Source organism: Coregonus clupeaformis, chromosome 29 (assembly GCF_020615455.1).
Source record: "Coregonus clupeaformis isolate EN_2021a chromosome 29, ASM2061545v1, whole genome shotgun sequence".
Classification (NCBI taxonomy): Eukaryota; Metazoa; Chordata; class Actinopteri; order Salmoniformes; family Salmonidae; genus Coregonus; species Coregonus clupeaformis.
The window spans coordinates 38,535,192-38,548,847 of NC_059220.1; the positions used below are offsets into that span (position 1 = coordinate 38,535,192).

General features: G+C 51.1%; 1 protein-coding gene across 5 annotated transcripts in view; it reads right to left on the reverse strand.

The window, feature by feature from the left end:
* Positions 1-13,656, reverse strand: part of LOC121571720 (LIM and senescent cell antigen-like-containing domain protein 1) — a 65,060-nt gene that overhangs the window by 16,182 nt on the left and 35,222 nt on the right. For all 5 annotated transcript variants that reach the window (XM_045209193.1, XM_045209195.1, XM_045209194.1 and 2 more), the window contains exon 2: positions 7,777-7,936. In XM_045209193.1, the coding sequence (XP_045065128.1) occupies positions 7,777-7,936 (160 nt within the window). The remainder of the gene's footprint in view (positions 1-7,776; positions 7,937-13,656) is intronic.

Here is a 13,656-nt window from a genome sequence, read left to right on the forward strand (position 1 = left end):
GATTGGCTCAATGTCACTCATGGGGACACTACGTCACCGCAAAATCTACGGGGAGAGCTCGAAAATTCAAGCCCCTTGGGTGCTGCCATAGATTTACATTAGAAGTTCCCATCCAAGAAGGCTCAAGGTCATTGGCCACAGATAAATTAACGTCAAATCACGTTATATCTACGGTAGCTTTGATTGGACTAATCATGTCAACATCATACTTTCATCTTAGCTAGCAAGCAGTCATCATCATCAAGTCGACAATCTACTGGCAAATCGTTTTCAACCCTTGTCATATGAAGAGAAATTATAAATAAAACGTATTGGACATTAACAATGAGTGGTTTGGAAGGAATCAGTGGCTAACTGCAAGCTTTGCAAAGCAATCACTAGCCTGCTATTCAGTGGAGAGGGTGTGGGTTTTAAGGGTCTCTTTTCCAAGCTTAAAAGGATAAACATTCACTCGCAACACACCATGGGCCAAAAAAGGTTGAATACATTGGCCATGCTGTCAATCCAGCATGACTTCTGCCGCGTTCAAAACAACTGGAAACTCAGAACTGGGAAATCTCAGACTTCAGTGAGTTCAAGACAACTGGGAACAAGCTCCGACTGGGAAAATACATTTTGAACAGTCATCCAACTTGGATATCCAAGTCGGGAACTCTGGCCTCTTTCTAGAGCTCCGACCTGAAGATCACTGACGTCAGGATTCGACCTTGTTTTTGTCAGAGTTCCCAGTTGTCTTGAAAGCACCATAAATCCAGAGAATACCAGACTTTGATGACAAAGTTTGATGACAAAATTTGCCCACAAGAAGGACCACCGCCACACCTTCCTGTTCAAGTGAGCACAGAACAACAAGGTGAGTCCAAAAATGTATTGTATGCTGCTGCATAAATGATGTAATATGCCAGGGAGATATGTATACTGTAGCTAAGAAAGTAATACTAAGTGTATGTTGTGTAGTAAGCTGTTAGTAGCCCATGTGCCTCACCCTAATAATTTCCCCCTCACAACTTAGCCTACTGTTCTGACTTGGTGGTGCACATGTAGCCTATAGCCTGTTTTAGAGAAATGTAATCATCTAATATTGTAAGAGCTTTATCTGCTTATATGCCCTCTTTACTTATCCTACGGTTCTGACTTGGTGTACATGGAGAACACTATAAGAATGGCCCATGTTCTGAATTCTGTCGCTGAACATTTCAAAAGTGCTGAACAAATAGTTATATTGACAATGTCCATCCTAGCTCGCTCATTAATGTCTGAATGGAAATTACGGATTGCCTCTTATCCGCTCGTTGTTCCCTTATGCCATAGTTTGTACATCTCAATTGTCAGTAGAAACCACATTTGTTTAAGCAAGTCAGCCATATCAGCTATGTTTTTTAAAAAGGCAGTAAATGAGGCTGAATGAACAGTTTCGCTGCCAGATAAGGCTCCGCTGATAGCCAGGTGTAGCAGTGGTAAGGATTTACTCCATGGTGCTGAAAAGAAAGCTCTGCTGTTGGGACAGCTTTATGTAGGCCCTAACAGTTTGTGGGCACCGTTTGTCACCGTTATAGTGCAATTAATGTATTGCTTAGTGTTGCGTTGTGTTGTGTAGTGGCTTTGCTGGCATGCTTACAAAAAAAGTGTGTTGAGTTTGCCCCACCAAGATTTACATGCTAAAATCGCCACTGACCCCCGCCAATAGAATTCTACTCCACTGCGCTCTGGCTCTGCCTACAACAAAATCACAGACTCAATCTTGCAAAGTTAGATTTGTTTTGGTTTGTTGCATTGAAAAGGGGTTGATATAATGTTGATTAGATCACAGAAAAAACGTTGATCTATATAGTGTGAACTCAGTGAAGTTCAATCTCTTGCGTCCCTGCGCGGCCTAGCAATTCTTCTGCGCGGCAGTCCTGAGGGTCTGATGGTAGAGAGGGATAGAGGAGAGAGGGTCTGATGGTAGAGAAGAGAGAGGGTCTGATGGTAGAGAGGGAGAGAGGGAGAGAAGAGAGAAGGGTCTGATGGTAGAGAGGGAGAGACGAGAGAAGGGTCTGATGGGAGAGAGGGAGAGAGGAGAGAATGTCTGATGGGAGAGAGGAGAGAGGGTCTGATGGTAGAGAGGGAGAGAGGGAGAGAAGAGAGAAGGGTCTGATGGAAGAGAGGGAGAGAGGAGAGAAGGGTCTGATGGGAGAGAGGGAGAGAGGAGAGAAGGTCTGAGGGGAGAGAGGAGAGAGGGTCTGATGGTAGAGAGGGAGAGAGGAGAGAGGGTCTGATGGTAGAGAGGGAGAGAGGAGAGAGGGTCTGATGGTAGAGAGGGAGAGAGGAGAGAACGTCTGATGGGAGAGAGGAGAGAGGGTCTGATGGTAGAGAGGGAGAGAGGAGAGAGGGTCTGATGGTAGAGAGGGAGAGAGGAGAGAGGGTCTGATGGTAGAGAGGGAGAGAGGAGAGGGGGTCTGATGGTAGAGAGGGTCTGATGGTAGAGAGGGAGAGAGGAGACAGGGTCTGATGGTAGAGAGGGAGAGAGGGTCTGATGGTAGAGAGGGAGAGAGGAGAGAGGGTCTGATAGTAGAGAGGGAGAGAGGAGATAAGGTCTGATGGTAGAGAGGGAGAGAGGGTCTGATGGTAGAGAGGGAGAGAGGAGAGAGGGTCTGATGGTAGAGAGGGAGAGAGGAGAGAAGGTCTGATGGTAGAGAGGGAGAGAGGTGAGAAGGTCTGATGGTAGAGAGGGAGAGAGGAGAGAGGGTATGATGGTAGAGAGGGAGAGAGGAGAGAAGGTCTGATGGTAGAGAGGGAGAGAGGAGAGAGGGTCTGATGGTAGAGAGGGAGAGAGGAGAGAGGGTCTGATGGTAGAGAGGGAGAGAGGAGAGAAGGTCTGATGGTAGAGAGGGAGAGAGAGGGTCTGATGGTAGAGAGGGAGAGAGGAGAGAAGGCCTGATGGTAGAGAGGGAGAGAGGAGAGAAGGTCTGATGGTAGAGAGGGAGAGAGGAGAGAGGGTCTGATGGTAGAGAGGGAGAGAGGAGACAGGGTCTGATGGTAGAGAGGGAGAGAGGAGAGAGGGTCTGATGGTAGAGAGGGAGAGAGGAGACAGGGTCTGATGGTAGAGAGGGAGAGAGGAGACAGGGTCTGATGGTAGAGAGGGAGAGAGGAGACAGGGTCTGATGGTAGAGAGAGGAGAGAAGGTCTGATGGTAGAGAGGGAGAGAGAGAGTGGGTCTGATGGTAGAGAGGGAGAGAGGAGAGAAGGTCTGATGGTAGAGAGGGAGAGAGGAGAGAAGGTCTGATGGTAGAGAGGGAGAGATGAGAGAGGGTCTGATGGTAGAGAGGGAGAGAGGAGACAGGGTCTGATGGTAGAGAGGGAGAGAGGAGACAGGGTCTGATGGTAGAGAGGAGAGAAGGTCTGATGGTGGAACACACTAAACAAACAATAACATGAAGAGCTATCTAACCAAAATGGGGATGTATGGATAAACCACTTCTCCAACCTTTTTGGACATACAGTGGGGTGAAGGTCTGATGGTAGAGAGGGAGAGAGGAGAGAGGGTCTGATGGTAGAGAGGGAGAGAGGAGAGAGGGTCTGATGGTAGAGAGGGAGAGAGGAGAGAGGGTCTGATGGTAGAGAGGGAGAGAGGAGAGACGGTCTGATGGGAGAGAGGGAGAGAGGAGAGAGGGTCTGATGGTAGAGAGGGAGAGATAGTCTGATGGTAGAGAGGGAGAGAGGAGAGAGGGTCTGATGGTAGAGAGGGAGAGAGGAGAGAGGGTCTGATGGTAGAGAGGGAGAGAGGGTCTGATGGTAGAGAGGGAGAGAGGAGAGAGGGTCTGATGGAAGAGAGGGAGAGAGGGTATGATGGTAGAGAGGGAGAGAGGAGAGAGGGTCTGATGGTAGAGAGGGAGAGAGGAGAGAAGGTCTGATGGTAGAGAGGGAGAGAGGAGAGAAGGTCTGATGGTAGAGAGGGAGAGAGGAGAGAGGGTCTGATGGTAGAGAGGGAGAGAGGAGAGAGGGTCTGATGGTAGAGAGGGAGAGAGGAGAGAGGGTCTGATGGTAGAGAGAGAGAGAGGGTCTGATGGTAGAGAGGGAGAGAGGAGAGAGGGTCTGATGGTAGAGAGGGAGAGAGGAGAGTGGGTCTGATGGTAGAGAGGGAGAGAGGAGAGAAGGTCTGATGGTAGAGAGGGAGAGAGGAGAGAAGGTCTGATGGTAGAGAGGGAGAGAGGAGAGAAGGTCTGATGGTAGAGAGGGAGAGAGGAGAGAGGGTCTGATGGTAGAGAGGGAGAGAGGAGACAGGGTCTGATGGTAGAGAGGGAGAGAGGAGAGAGGGTCTGATGGTAGAGAGGGAAAGAGGAGACAGGGTCTGATGGTAGAGAGGGAGAGAGGAGACAGGGTCTGATGGTAGAGAGGGAGAGAGGAGACAGGGTCTGATGGTAGAGAGGAGAGAAGGTCTGATGGTAGAGAGGGAGAGAGGAGAGTGGGTCTGATGGTAAAGAGGGCGAGAGGAGAGAAGGTCTGATGGTAGAGAGGGAGAGAGGAGAGAAGGTCTGATGGTAGAGAGGGAGAGATGAGAGAGGGTCTGATGGTAGAGAGGGAGAGAGGAGACAGGGTCTGATGGTAGAGAGGGAGAGAGGAGACAGGGTCTGATGGTAGAGAGGAGAGAAGGTCTGATGGTGGAACATACTAAACAAACAATAACATGAAGAGCTATCTAACCAAAATGGGGATGTATGGATAAACCACTTCTCCAACCTTTTTGGACATACAGTGGGGTGAACAAGTATTTGATACACTGCCGATCTTGCAGGTTTTCCTACTTACAAAGCATGTAGAGGTCTGTAATTTTTTATCATAGGTACAATTCAACTGTGAGAGACGGAATCTAAAACAAAAATCCAGAAAATCACATTGTATGATTTTTAAATAATTAATTTGCATTTTATTGCATGACATAAGTATTTGATCACCTACCAACCAGTAAGAATTCCAGCTATCACAGACCTGTTAGTTTGTCTTTAAGAAGCCCTCCTGTTCTCCACTCATTACCTGTATTAACTGCACCTGTTTGAACTCGTTACCTGTATAAAAGACACCTGTCCACACACTCAATCAAACAGACTCCAACCTCTCCACAATGGCCAAGACCAGAGAGCTGTGTAAGGACATCAGGGATAATATTGTAGACCTGCACAAAGCTGGGATGGGCTACAGGACAATAGGCAAGCAGCTTGGTGAGAAGGCAACAACTGTTGGCGCAATTATTAGAAAATGGAAGAAGTTCAAGATGACGGTCAATCATCCTCGGTCTGGGGCTCCATGCAAGATCTCACCTCGTGGGGCATCAATGATCATGAGGAAGGTGAGGGATCAGCCCAGAACTACACGGCAGGACATGGTCAATGACCTGAAGAGAGCTGGGACCACAGTCTCAAAGAAAACCATTAGTAACACACTACGCCGTCATGGATTAAAATCCTGCAGCGCACGCAAGGTCCCCCTGCTCAAGCCGGCGCATGTCCAGGCCCGTCTGAAGTTTGCCAATGACCATCTAGATGATCCAGAGGAGGAATGGGAGAAGGTCATGTGGTCTGATGAGACAAAAATAGAGCTTTTTCGTCTAAACTCCACTCGCTGTGTTTGGAGGAAGAAGAAGGATGAGTACAACCCCAAGAACACCATCCCAACCGTGAAGCATGGAGGTGGAAACATCATTCTTTGGGGATGCTTTTCTGCAAAGGGGACAGGACGACTGCACCGTATTGAGGGGAGGATGGATGGGGCCATGTATTGCGAGATCTTGGCCAACAATCTCCTTCCCTCAGTAAGAGCATTGAAGATGGGTTGTGGCTGGGTCTTCCAGCATGACAACGACCCGAAACACACAGCCAGGGCAACTAAGGAGTGGCTCCGTAAGAAGCATCTCAAGGTCCTGGAGTGGCCTAGCCAGTCTCCAGACCTGAACCCAATAGAAAATCTTTGGAGGGAGCTGAAAGTCCGTATTGCCCAGCGACAGCCCCAAAACCTGAAGGATCTGGAGAAGGTCTGTATGGAGGAGTGGGCCAAAATCCCTGCTGCAGTGTGTGCAAACCTGGTCAAGACCTACAGGAAACGTATGATCTCTGTAATTGCAAACAAAGGTTTCTGTACCAAATATTAAGTTCTGCTTTTCTGATGTATCAAATACTAATGTCATGCAATAAAATGCAAATTAATTACTTAAAAATCATACAATGTGATTTTCTGGATTTTTGTTTTATATTCCGTCTCTCACAGTTGAAGTGTGCCTATGATAAAAATTACAGACCTCTACATGCTTTGTAAGTAGGAAAACCTGCAAAATCGGCAGTGTATCAAATACTTGTTCTCCCCACTGTATATAAAAAAAACAAGAGCAAAAACATATACATGGTAATTTACAAAACGTAGAATCAGCTACTAAACACTATCAGAACCCACAGCATTCTCAAATTACATTGGATGAGCTACAGGACAAAATACAAACCCTCCAACCCAAAAAGGCCTGTGGTGTTGATGGTATACTAAACAAAATGATAAAATATACAGACCACAAATTCAAATGGGCTATTCTTAAACTCTTCAACTTTATCCTCATCTCTGGCATCTTCCCTAATATTTGGAACCAAGGCCTGATCATCCCAATCCACAAAAGTGGAGACAAATTTGACCCCAATAATTACCTTGCATCTGCAGCAATCTCTGAAAAATCCTCTGCAGCATCATCAACAGCAGACTCCAACATTTTCTCAGTGAAAATAATGTCCTGAGCAAATGTCAAATTGGCTTCTTACCAAAATAACGTTCAACAGACCACGTATACACCCTGCACACCATTATTGACAAACAAAACAAAAGCAAAGTTTTCTCATGCTTTGTTGATTTCAAAAAAGCTTTTGACTCAACTTGTAGCCAAGACAACAAATACACATTCTATCTAGACACTGTTGCTCTAGAGCACAAAATAATTACACCTACCTAAACATCAACACCACAGGTAATGTCCACAAGGCTGTGAACGATCTAAGAGACAAGGAAAGAAGGGCCTTCTATGCCATCAAAAGGAACATAAAACTCAACATTCCAATTAGGATCTGGCAAAGAATAATTCAATCAGTTATCGAACCCATTGCCCTCGATGGTTGTGAGGTCTGGGGTCCACTCAATAATTGTACTGCAAAAATATACTTTGTGTACAACGCAAAACCCCAAACAATGCATGCAGAGCAGAATTAGGACTACACCCGCTAGTTATCAACATCCAGAAAAGAGCTGTTAAATTCTACAACCACCTAAAAGGAAGCGATGCCCACACATTCCACCATAAAGCCCTCACCTACAGAGAGATTAACCTAGAGAAGAGTCCCCTCAGCCAGCTGGTTATGGTGCTCTGTTCACAAACACAAACAGACCCCACAGAGCCCCAAGACAGAAACACATTTAGACCCAACCATATTATGAGAAAGCAAAAACATAACTATTTGATACACTGGAAAGAATCAACCAAAAAACAGAGAAAATTGGAACGATATCTGGCCCTAAAAAGAGAGTACACAGTGGCCTGACCCTAAATTAAGAAAATCCTTGACTATGTACAGACTCACTGAGCATAGCCTTGCTATTGAGAGAGGCCGCCATAGGCAGACCTATGTGCCCACTGCCCACAAAATGAGGTGGAAACTGAGCTACACTTCCTAACCTCCTGACAAATGTATGACCATATTAGAGACAAATATTTCCCACAGATCACACAGACCCACAAAGAATTTGAAAACAAATCAAAGTGAACATCACCTCGTAGAAGAGACCCTCAGGGAACTGTTGGAAGCACTGAGCACAAACGAAGCACCCCTCATGGTACAGCTCCCCGTTACTGTTGACGATCTTCTCCGCTGGGGCAAAGCCACTTTTACAGCGCTCACACATCGCATTGGCCAGGGCATTAGCCATGTTGCTGATAGGAGAGAGAGTGGAGAGAAGGAAGACGAGAGAGTTTACATTAGTATTATTTTTCTTTTTTCTAAGAAGGGAAAGAATAGGTCATAGAGTAAGTAACGTCACAATGAACACAGTGTAGAACCCTATTGGCAAGGTTTTATCAGTAGACACACCACGGCTGAAGCACATTCATCACCCATCGTACAGAAATTATAGTTTCCCTCTGACACAACACACCCAGCTGGAGGATGTATTCAGGGTTTGGAGATCAGGGTGGGGAAATGAGTGAGGAGAGCTGACACATTCCCTCATACACATATACAGTTGAAGTCGAAGTTTACATACACTTAGGTTGGAGTCATTAAAACTCGTTTTTCAACCACTCCACAAATCTCTTGTTAACAAACTATAGTTTTGGCAAGTCGGTTAGGACATCTACTTTGTGCATGACACAAGTCATTTTTCCAACAATTGTTTACAGACAGATTATTTCACTTATAATTCATTGTATCACAATTCCAGTGGGTCAGAAGATTACATACACAAAGTTGACTGTGCCTTTAAACAGCTTGGAAAATTCCAGAAAATGATGTCATGGCTTTAGAAGCTTCTGATAGGCTAATTGACATCATTTGAGTCAATTGGAGGTGTACCTGTGGATGTATTTCAAGGCATACCTTCAAACTCAGTGCCTCTTTGCTTGACATCATGGGAAAATCAAAAGAAATCAGCCAAGACCTCAGAAAGAAAATTGTAGACCTACACAAGTCTGGTTCATCCTTGGGAGCAATTTCCAAACGCCTGAAGGTACCACGTTCATCTGTACAAATAATAGTACGCAAGTATAAACACCATGGGACCACGCAGCCGTCATACCGCTCAGGAAGGACACGCGTGCACCGGGGCCTCCCACTCCTCTTTCTATTCTGGTTAGAGCCAGTTTGCTGATTCTCCAGATACCGCTCAGGAAGGAGATGCGTTCTGTCTCCTAGAGATGAACGTACTTTGGTGTGAAAAGTGCAAATCAATCCCAGAACAACAGCAAAGGACCTTGTGAAGATGCTGGAGGAAACAGGTACAAAAGTATCTATATCCACAGTAAAACGAGTCCTATATCGACATAACCTGAAAGGCCGCTCAGCAAGGAAGAAGCCACTGCTCCAAAACCGCCATAAAAAAAGCCAGACTACGGTTTGCAACTGCACATGGGGACAAAGATCGTACTTTTTGGAGAAATGTCCTCTGGTCTGATGAAACAAAAATAGAACTGTTTGGCCATAATGACCATTGTTATGTTTGGAGGGAAAAGGGGAAGGCTTGCAAGCCGAAGAACACCAAGCACGGGGGTGGCAGCATCAGGCTGTGGGGGTGCTTTGTTGCAGGAGGGACTGGTGCATTTCACAAAATAGATGGCATCATGAGGAAGGAAAATTATGTGGATATATTGAAGCAACATCTCAAGACATCAGTCAGGAAGTTAAAGCTTGGTCGCAAATGGGTCTTCCAAATGGACAATGACCCCAAGCATACTTCCAAAGTTGTGGCAAAATGGCTTAAGGACAACAAAGTCAAGGTATTGGAGTGGCCATCACAAAGCCCTGACCTCATTCCTACAGAAAATGTGTGGTCAGAACTGAAAAAAACGTGTGCGAGTAAGGAGGCCTACAAACCTGACTCAGTTACACCAGCTCTGTCAGGAGGAATGGGCCAAAATTCACCCAACTTATTGTGGGAAGCTTGTGGAAGGCTACCCGAAACATTTGACCCAAGTTAAACAATTGAAAGGCAACGCTACCAAATACTAATTGAGTGTATGTAAACTTCTGACCCACTGGGAATGTGATGAAAGAAATAAAAGCTGAAATAAACAATTCTCTCTAATATTATTCTGACTTCACATTCTTAAAATAAAGTAGTGATCCTAACTGACCTAAGACAGGGAATTTCTACTAGGATTAAATGTCAGGAATTGTGAAAAACTTAGTTTAAATGTATTTGGCTAAGGTGTATGTAAACTTCCGACTTCAACTGTAGGCACGTACACACATAAGGATTCTCAGGTCAGCTCCCACTGAACCTTCTGGTGTGTGCTTTGGTCCAACTCGGCCTATCATAGCTTCAGACACAGAAAGGAAATCTGGGAACGACGGGGCAGCAGGAGACCGCGATAGAGCGGCCCAGCGGGTTGGCAGAGGAGGCCGCCAGGTTACGGGGGCCACTGGTCAAAAAGGGGAAGGAAGGTGTAGAGGCATGGCGAGAGGTACTGGGGTGTGTTACCAGTCCGGACCGGCCCGTTCCTGATCCCTGCGTAGGGCCAGTGGTGTGTGTCCCCAGTACAGACGGTCTGGTCCTGTCCCTTGCACCGAGCCTGTGGTGCGTGTCGCCAGCCCAGTCCGGTCCATTCCTGCTCTCCGCACCAAGTCAATGGTGCGCGTCGCCAGCCCGGCCCGGCCTGTTCCTGTTCCCCGCACCAAGCCTATGGTGCGCGTCGACGGTCCGGCCCGGCCTGTTCCTGCTCCCCGCACCAAGCCAATGGTGCGCGTCGCCAGCCTGGCCCGGCCTGTTCCTGCTCCCCGCACCAGGCCAATGGTGCGCGTCGCCAGCCCGGTCCGGCCCGTTCCTGCTCCCCGCACCAAGTCAATGGTGCGCGTCGCCAGCCCGGTCCGGCCCACTCCTGCTCCCCGCACCAAGCCAATGGTGCGCGTCGCCGGCCCGGCCCGTCCTGTTCCTGCTCCCCGCACCAAGCCAATGGTGCGCGTCGCCAGCCCGGCACCGGCCTGTTCCTGCTCCCCGCACCAGGCCAATGGTGCGCGTCGCCAGCCCGGCCCGGCCTGTACCTGCTCCCCGCACCAAGCCTATGGTGCGCGTTGCCAGCCCAGTCCGGTCCATTCCTGCTCTCCGCACCAAGTCAGTGGTGCGCGTCGCCAGCCCGGCCCGGCCGGTTCCTGCTCCCCGCACCAAGCCTATGGTGCGCGTCGACGGTCCGGCCCGGCCTGTTCCTGCTCCCCGCACCAAGCCAATGGTGCGCTGCCAGCCCGGCCCAGGCCTGTTCCCCGACCAGGCCAATGGTGCGCGCCGCTCTGCTCCCCGCACAGTCAATGGTGCCCCACCCGCCGCCCTGCTCCCCCAGCCAATGGTGCCCCGGCCCCTGTTCCTGTCGCACCAAGCCATGGTGCGCCAGCCCGGCCGGCCCGTTCCTGCTCCCCACACCAAGCCAGTGGTGTGCGTCGGCCAGTCCGGCACGGCCGCGTGCCTGTTCCACCGGTGCCTGGTCCGGCACCGGTCAGCTGCTCCACGCCGAGCTAGAGCAATCCGCTCCACCAGTGTGCAGTCCAGCTCCGGCCAGCGGGGCCAGACCGGACCAGGGGTACTTTGGGGGGTTGGAGAGGGAGTGGGGATCAGGCCCGAGCCGGATCCGCCGCCAAGGCGGAGTGCCCACCCGGTCCCTCCCCTGTGGGTTTTGGTTGGCGCGGTCAGAGTCCGCGCCTTTAGGGGGGGGTACTGTCACGCCCTGGCTCTGGGGACACTTGTATGTTGAGTCAGGGTGTGAGTTTCCTTCGTCTGTTCTAGTTGTTGGTTTTCTATGTTGACCAGAGTGGTTCTCAATCAGAGGCAACTAGTGTCAGCTGTTGCTGGTTGTCTCTGATTGGGAACCATATTTATTCAGTCTGTTTGCCACAGTGGTTTGTGGGATCTTGTTCCAGTGTGGTTTGTGTTAGACCGTGGACGTCACGTTATCGTTTGTTGTTTTTGTTCGTGTAATCACTAATAAAGAAGTATGTTTGCCTTCAACGCTGCGCCTTGGTCCTCCTCCTTCGACGATCGTGACAGAAGATCCCACCAAGACGGGACAAGCAACGTGTCCAGGAGCCATCGCCAGGGAGATCTCTAGCGGATCTCCTTCGCCTCCTCGACTGGGTCAAGCCGTGTGAGGAAGAGAGGGGCTTGACTTGGAAGCAGAAGGGCGAAAGGCTGGCGAGAGATATGGAGACCTGGTCCACGGGTAGGAGAGAAGCACAGAAATATTTTAGGGGGGGGGCTCACGCCGTGGACGACGGGGCAGCAGGAGACCGCGATAGAGCGGCCCAGCGGGTTGGCAGAGGAGGCCGCCAGGTTACGGGGGCCACTGGTCAAAAAGGGGAAGGAAGGTGTAGAGGCACGGCGAGAGGTACTGGGGTGTGTTACCAGTCCGGTCCGGCCCGTTCCTGATCCCTGCGTAGGGCCAGTGGTGTGTGTCCCCAGTACAGACGGTCTGTTCCTGTCCCTTGCACCGAGCCTGTGGTGCGCGTCGCCAGCCCAGTCCGGTCCATTCCTGCTCTCCGCACCAAGCCAGTGGTGCGCGTCGCCAGCCCGGCCCGGCCTGTTCCTGCTCCCCGCACCAAGCCTATGGTGCGCGTCGACGGTCCGGCCTGTTCCTGCTCCCCGCACCAAGCCAATGGTGCGCGTCGCCAGCCCGGCCCGGCCTGTTCCTGCTCCCCGCACCAGGCCAATGGTGCGCATCGCCAGCCCGGCCCGGCCTGTTCCTGCTCCCCGCACCAGGCCAATGGTGCGCATCGCCAGTCCGGTCCGGCCCGTTCCTGCTCCCCGCACCAAGCCTATGGTGCGCGTTGCCAGCCCAGTCCGGTCCATTCCTGCTCTCCGCACCAAGTCAGTGGTGCGCGTCGCCAGCCCGGCCCGGCCTGTTCCTGCTCCCCGCACCAGGCCAATGGTGCGCGTCGCCAGCCCGGCCCGGCCTGTTCCTGCTCCCCGCACCAAGCCTATGGTGCCCGTTGCCAGCCCAGTCCGGTCCATTCCTGCTCTCCGCACCAAGTCAGTGGTGCGCGTCGCCAGCCCGGCCCGGCCTGTTCCTGCTCCCCGCACCAAGCCTATGGTGCGCGTCGACGGTCCGGCCCGGCCTGTTCCTGCTCCCCGCACCAAGCCAATGGTGCGCGTCGCCAGCCCGGCCCGGCCTGTTCCTGCTCCCCGCACCAGGCCAATGGTGCGCGTCGCCAGCCCGGTCCGGCCCGTTCCTGCTCCCCGCACCAAGTCAATGGTGCGCGTCGCCAGTCCGGTCCGGCCCACTCCTGCTCCCCGCACCAAGCCAATGGTGCGCGTCGCTGCCCCGGCCCGTCCTGTTCCTGCTCCCCGCACCAAGCCAATAGTGCGCATCGCCAGCCCGGTCCGGCCCGCTCCTGCTCCCCGCACCAAGCCTATGGTGAGCGTCGCCAGCCCGGTCCGGCCCGTTCCTGCTCCCCACACCAAGCCAGTGGTGTGCGTCGTCAGTCCGGCACGGCCCGTGCCTGTTCCACCGGTGCCTGGTCCGGCACCGGTCAGCTGCTCCACGCCGGAGCTAGAGCAATCCGCTCCACCAGTGTGCAGTCCAGCTCCGGCCAGCGGGGCCAGACCGGACCAGGGGTACTTTGGGGGGTTGGAGAGGGAGTGGGGATCAGGCCCGGAGCCGGATCCGCCGCCAAGGCGGAGTGCCCACCCGGTCCCTCCCCTGTGGGTTTTGGTTGGCGCGGTCGGAGTCCGCGCCTTTAGGGGGGGGTACTGTCACGCCCTGGCTCTGGGGACACTTGTATGTTGAGTCAGGGTGTGAGTTTCCTTTGTCTGTTCTAGTTGTTGGTTTTCTATGTTGACCAGAGTGGTTCTCAATCAGAGGCAACTAGTGTCAGCTGTTGCTGGTTGTCTCTGATTGGGAACCATATTTATTCAGTCTGTTTGCCACAGTGGTTTGTGGGATCTTGTCCCAGTGTG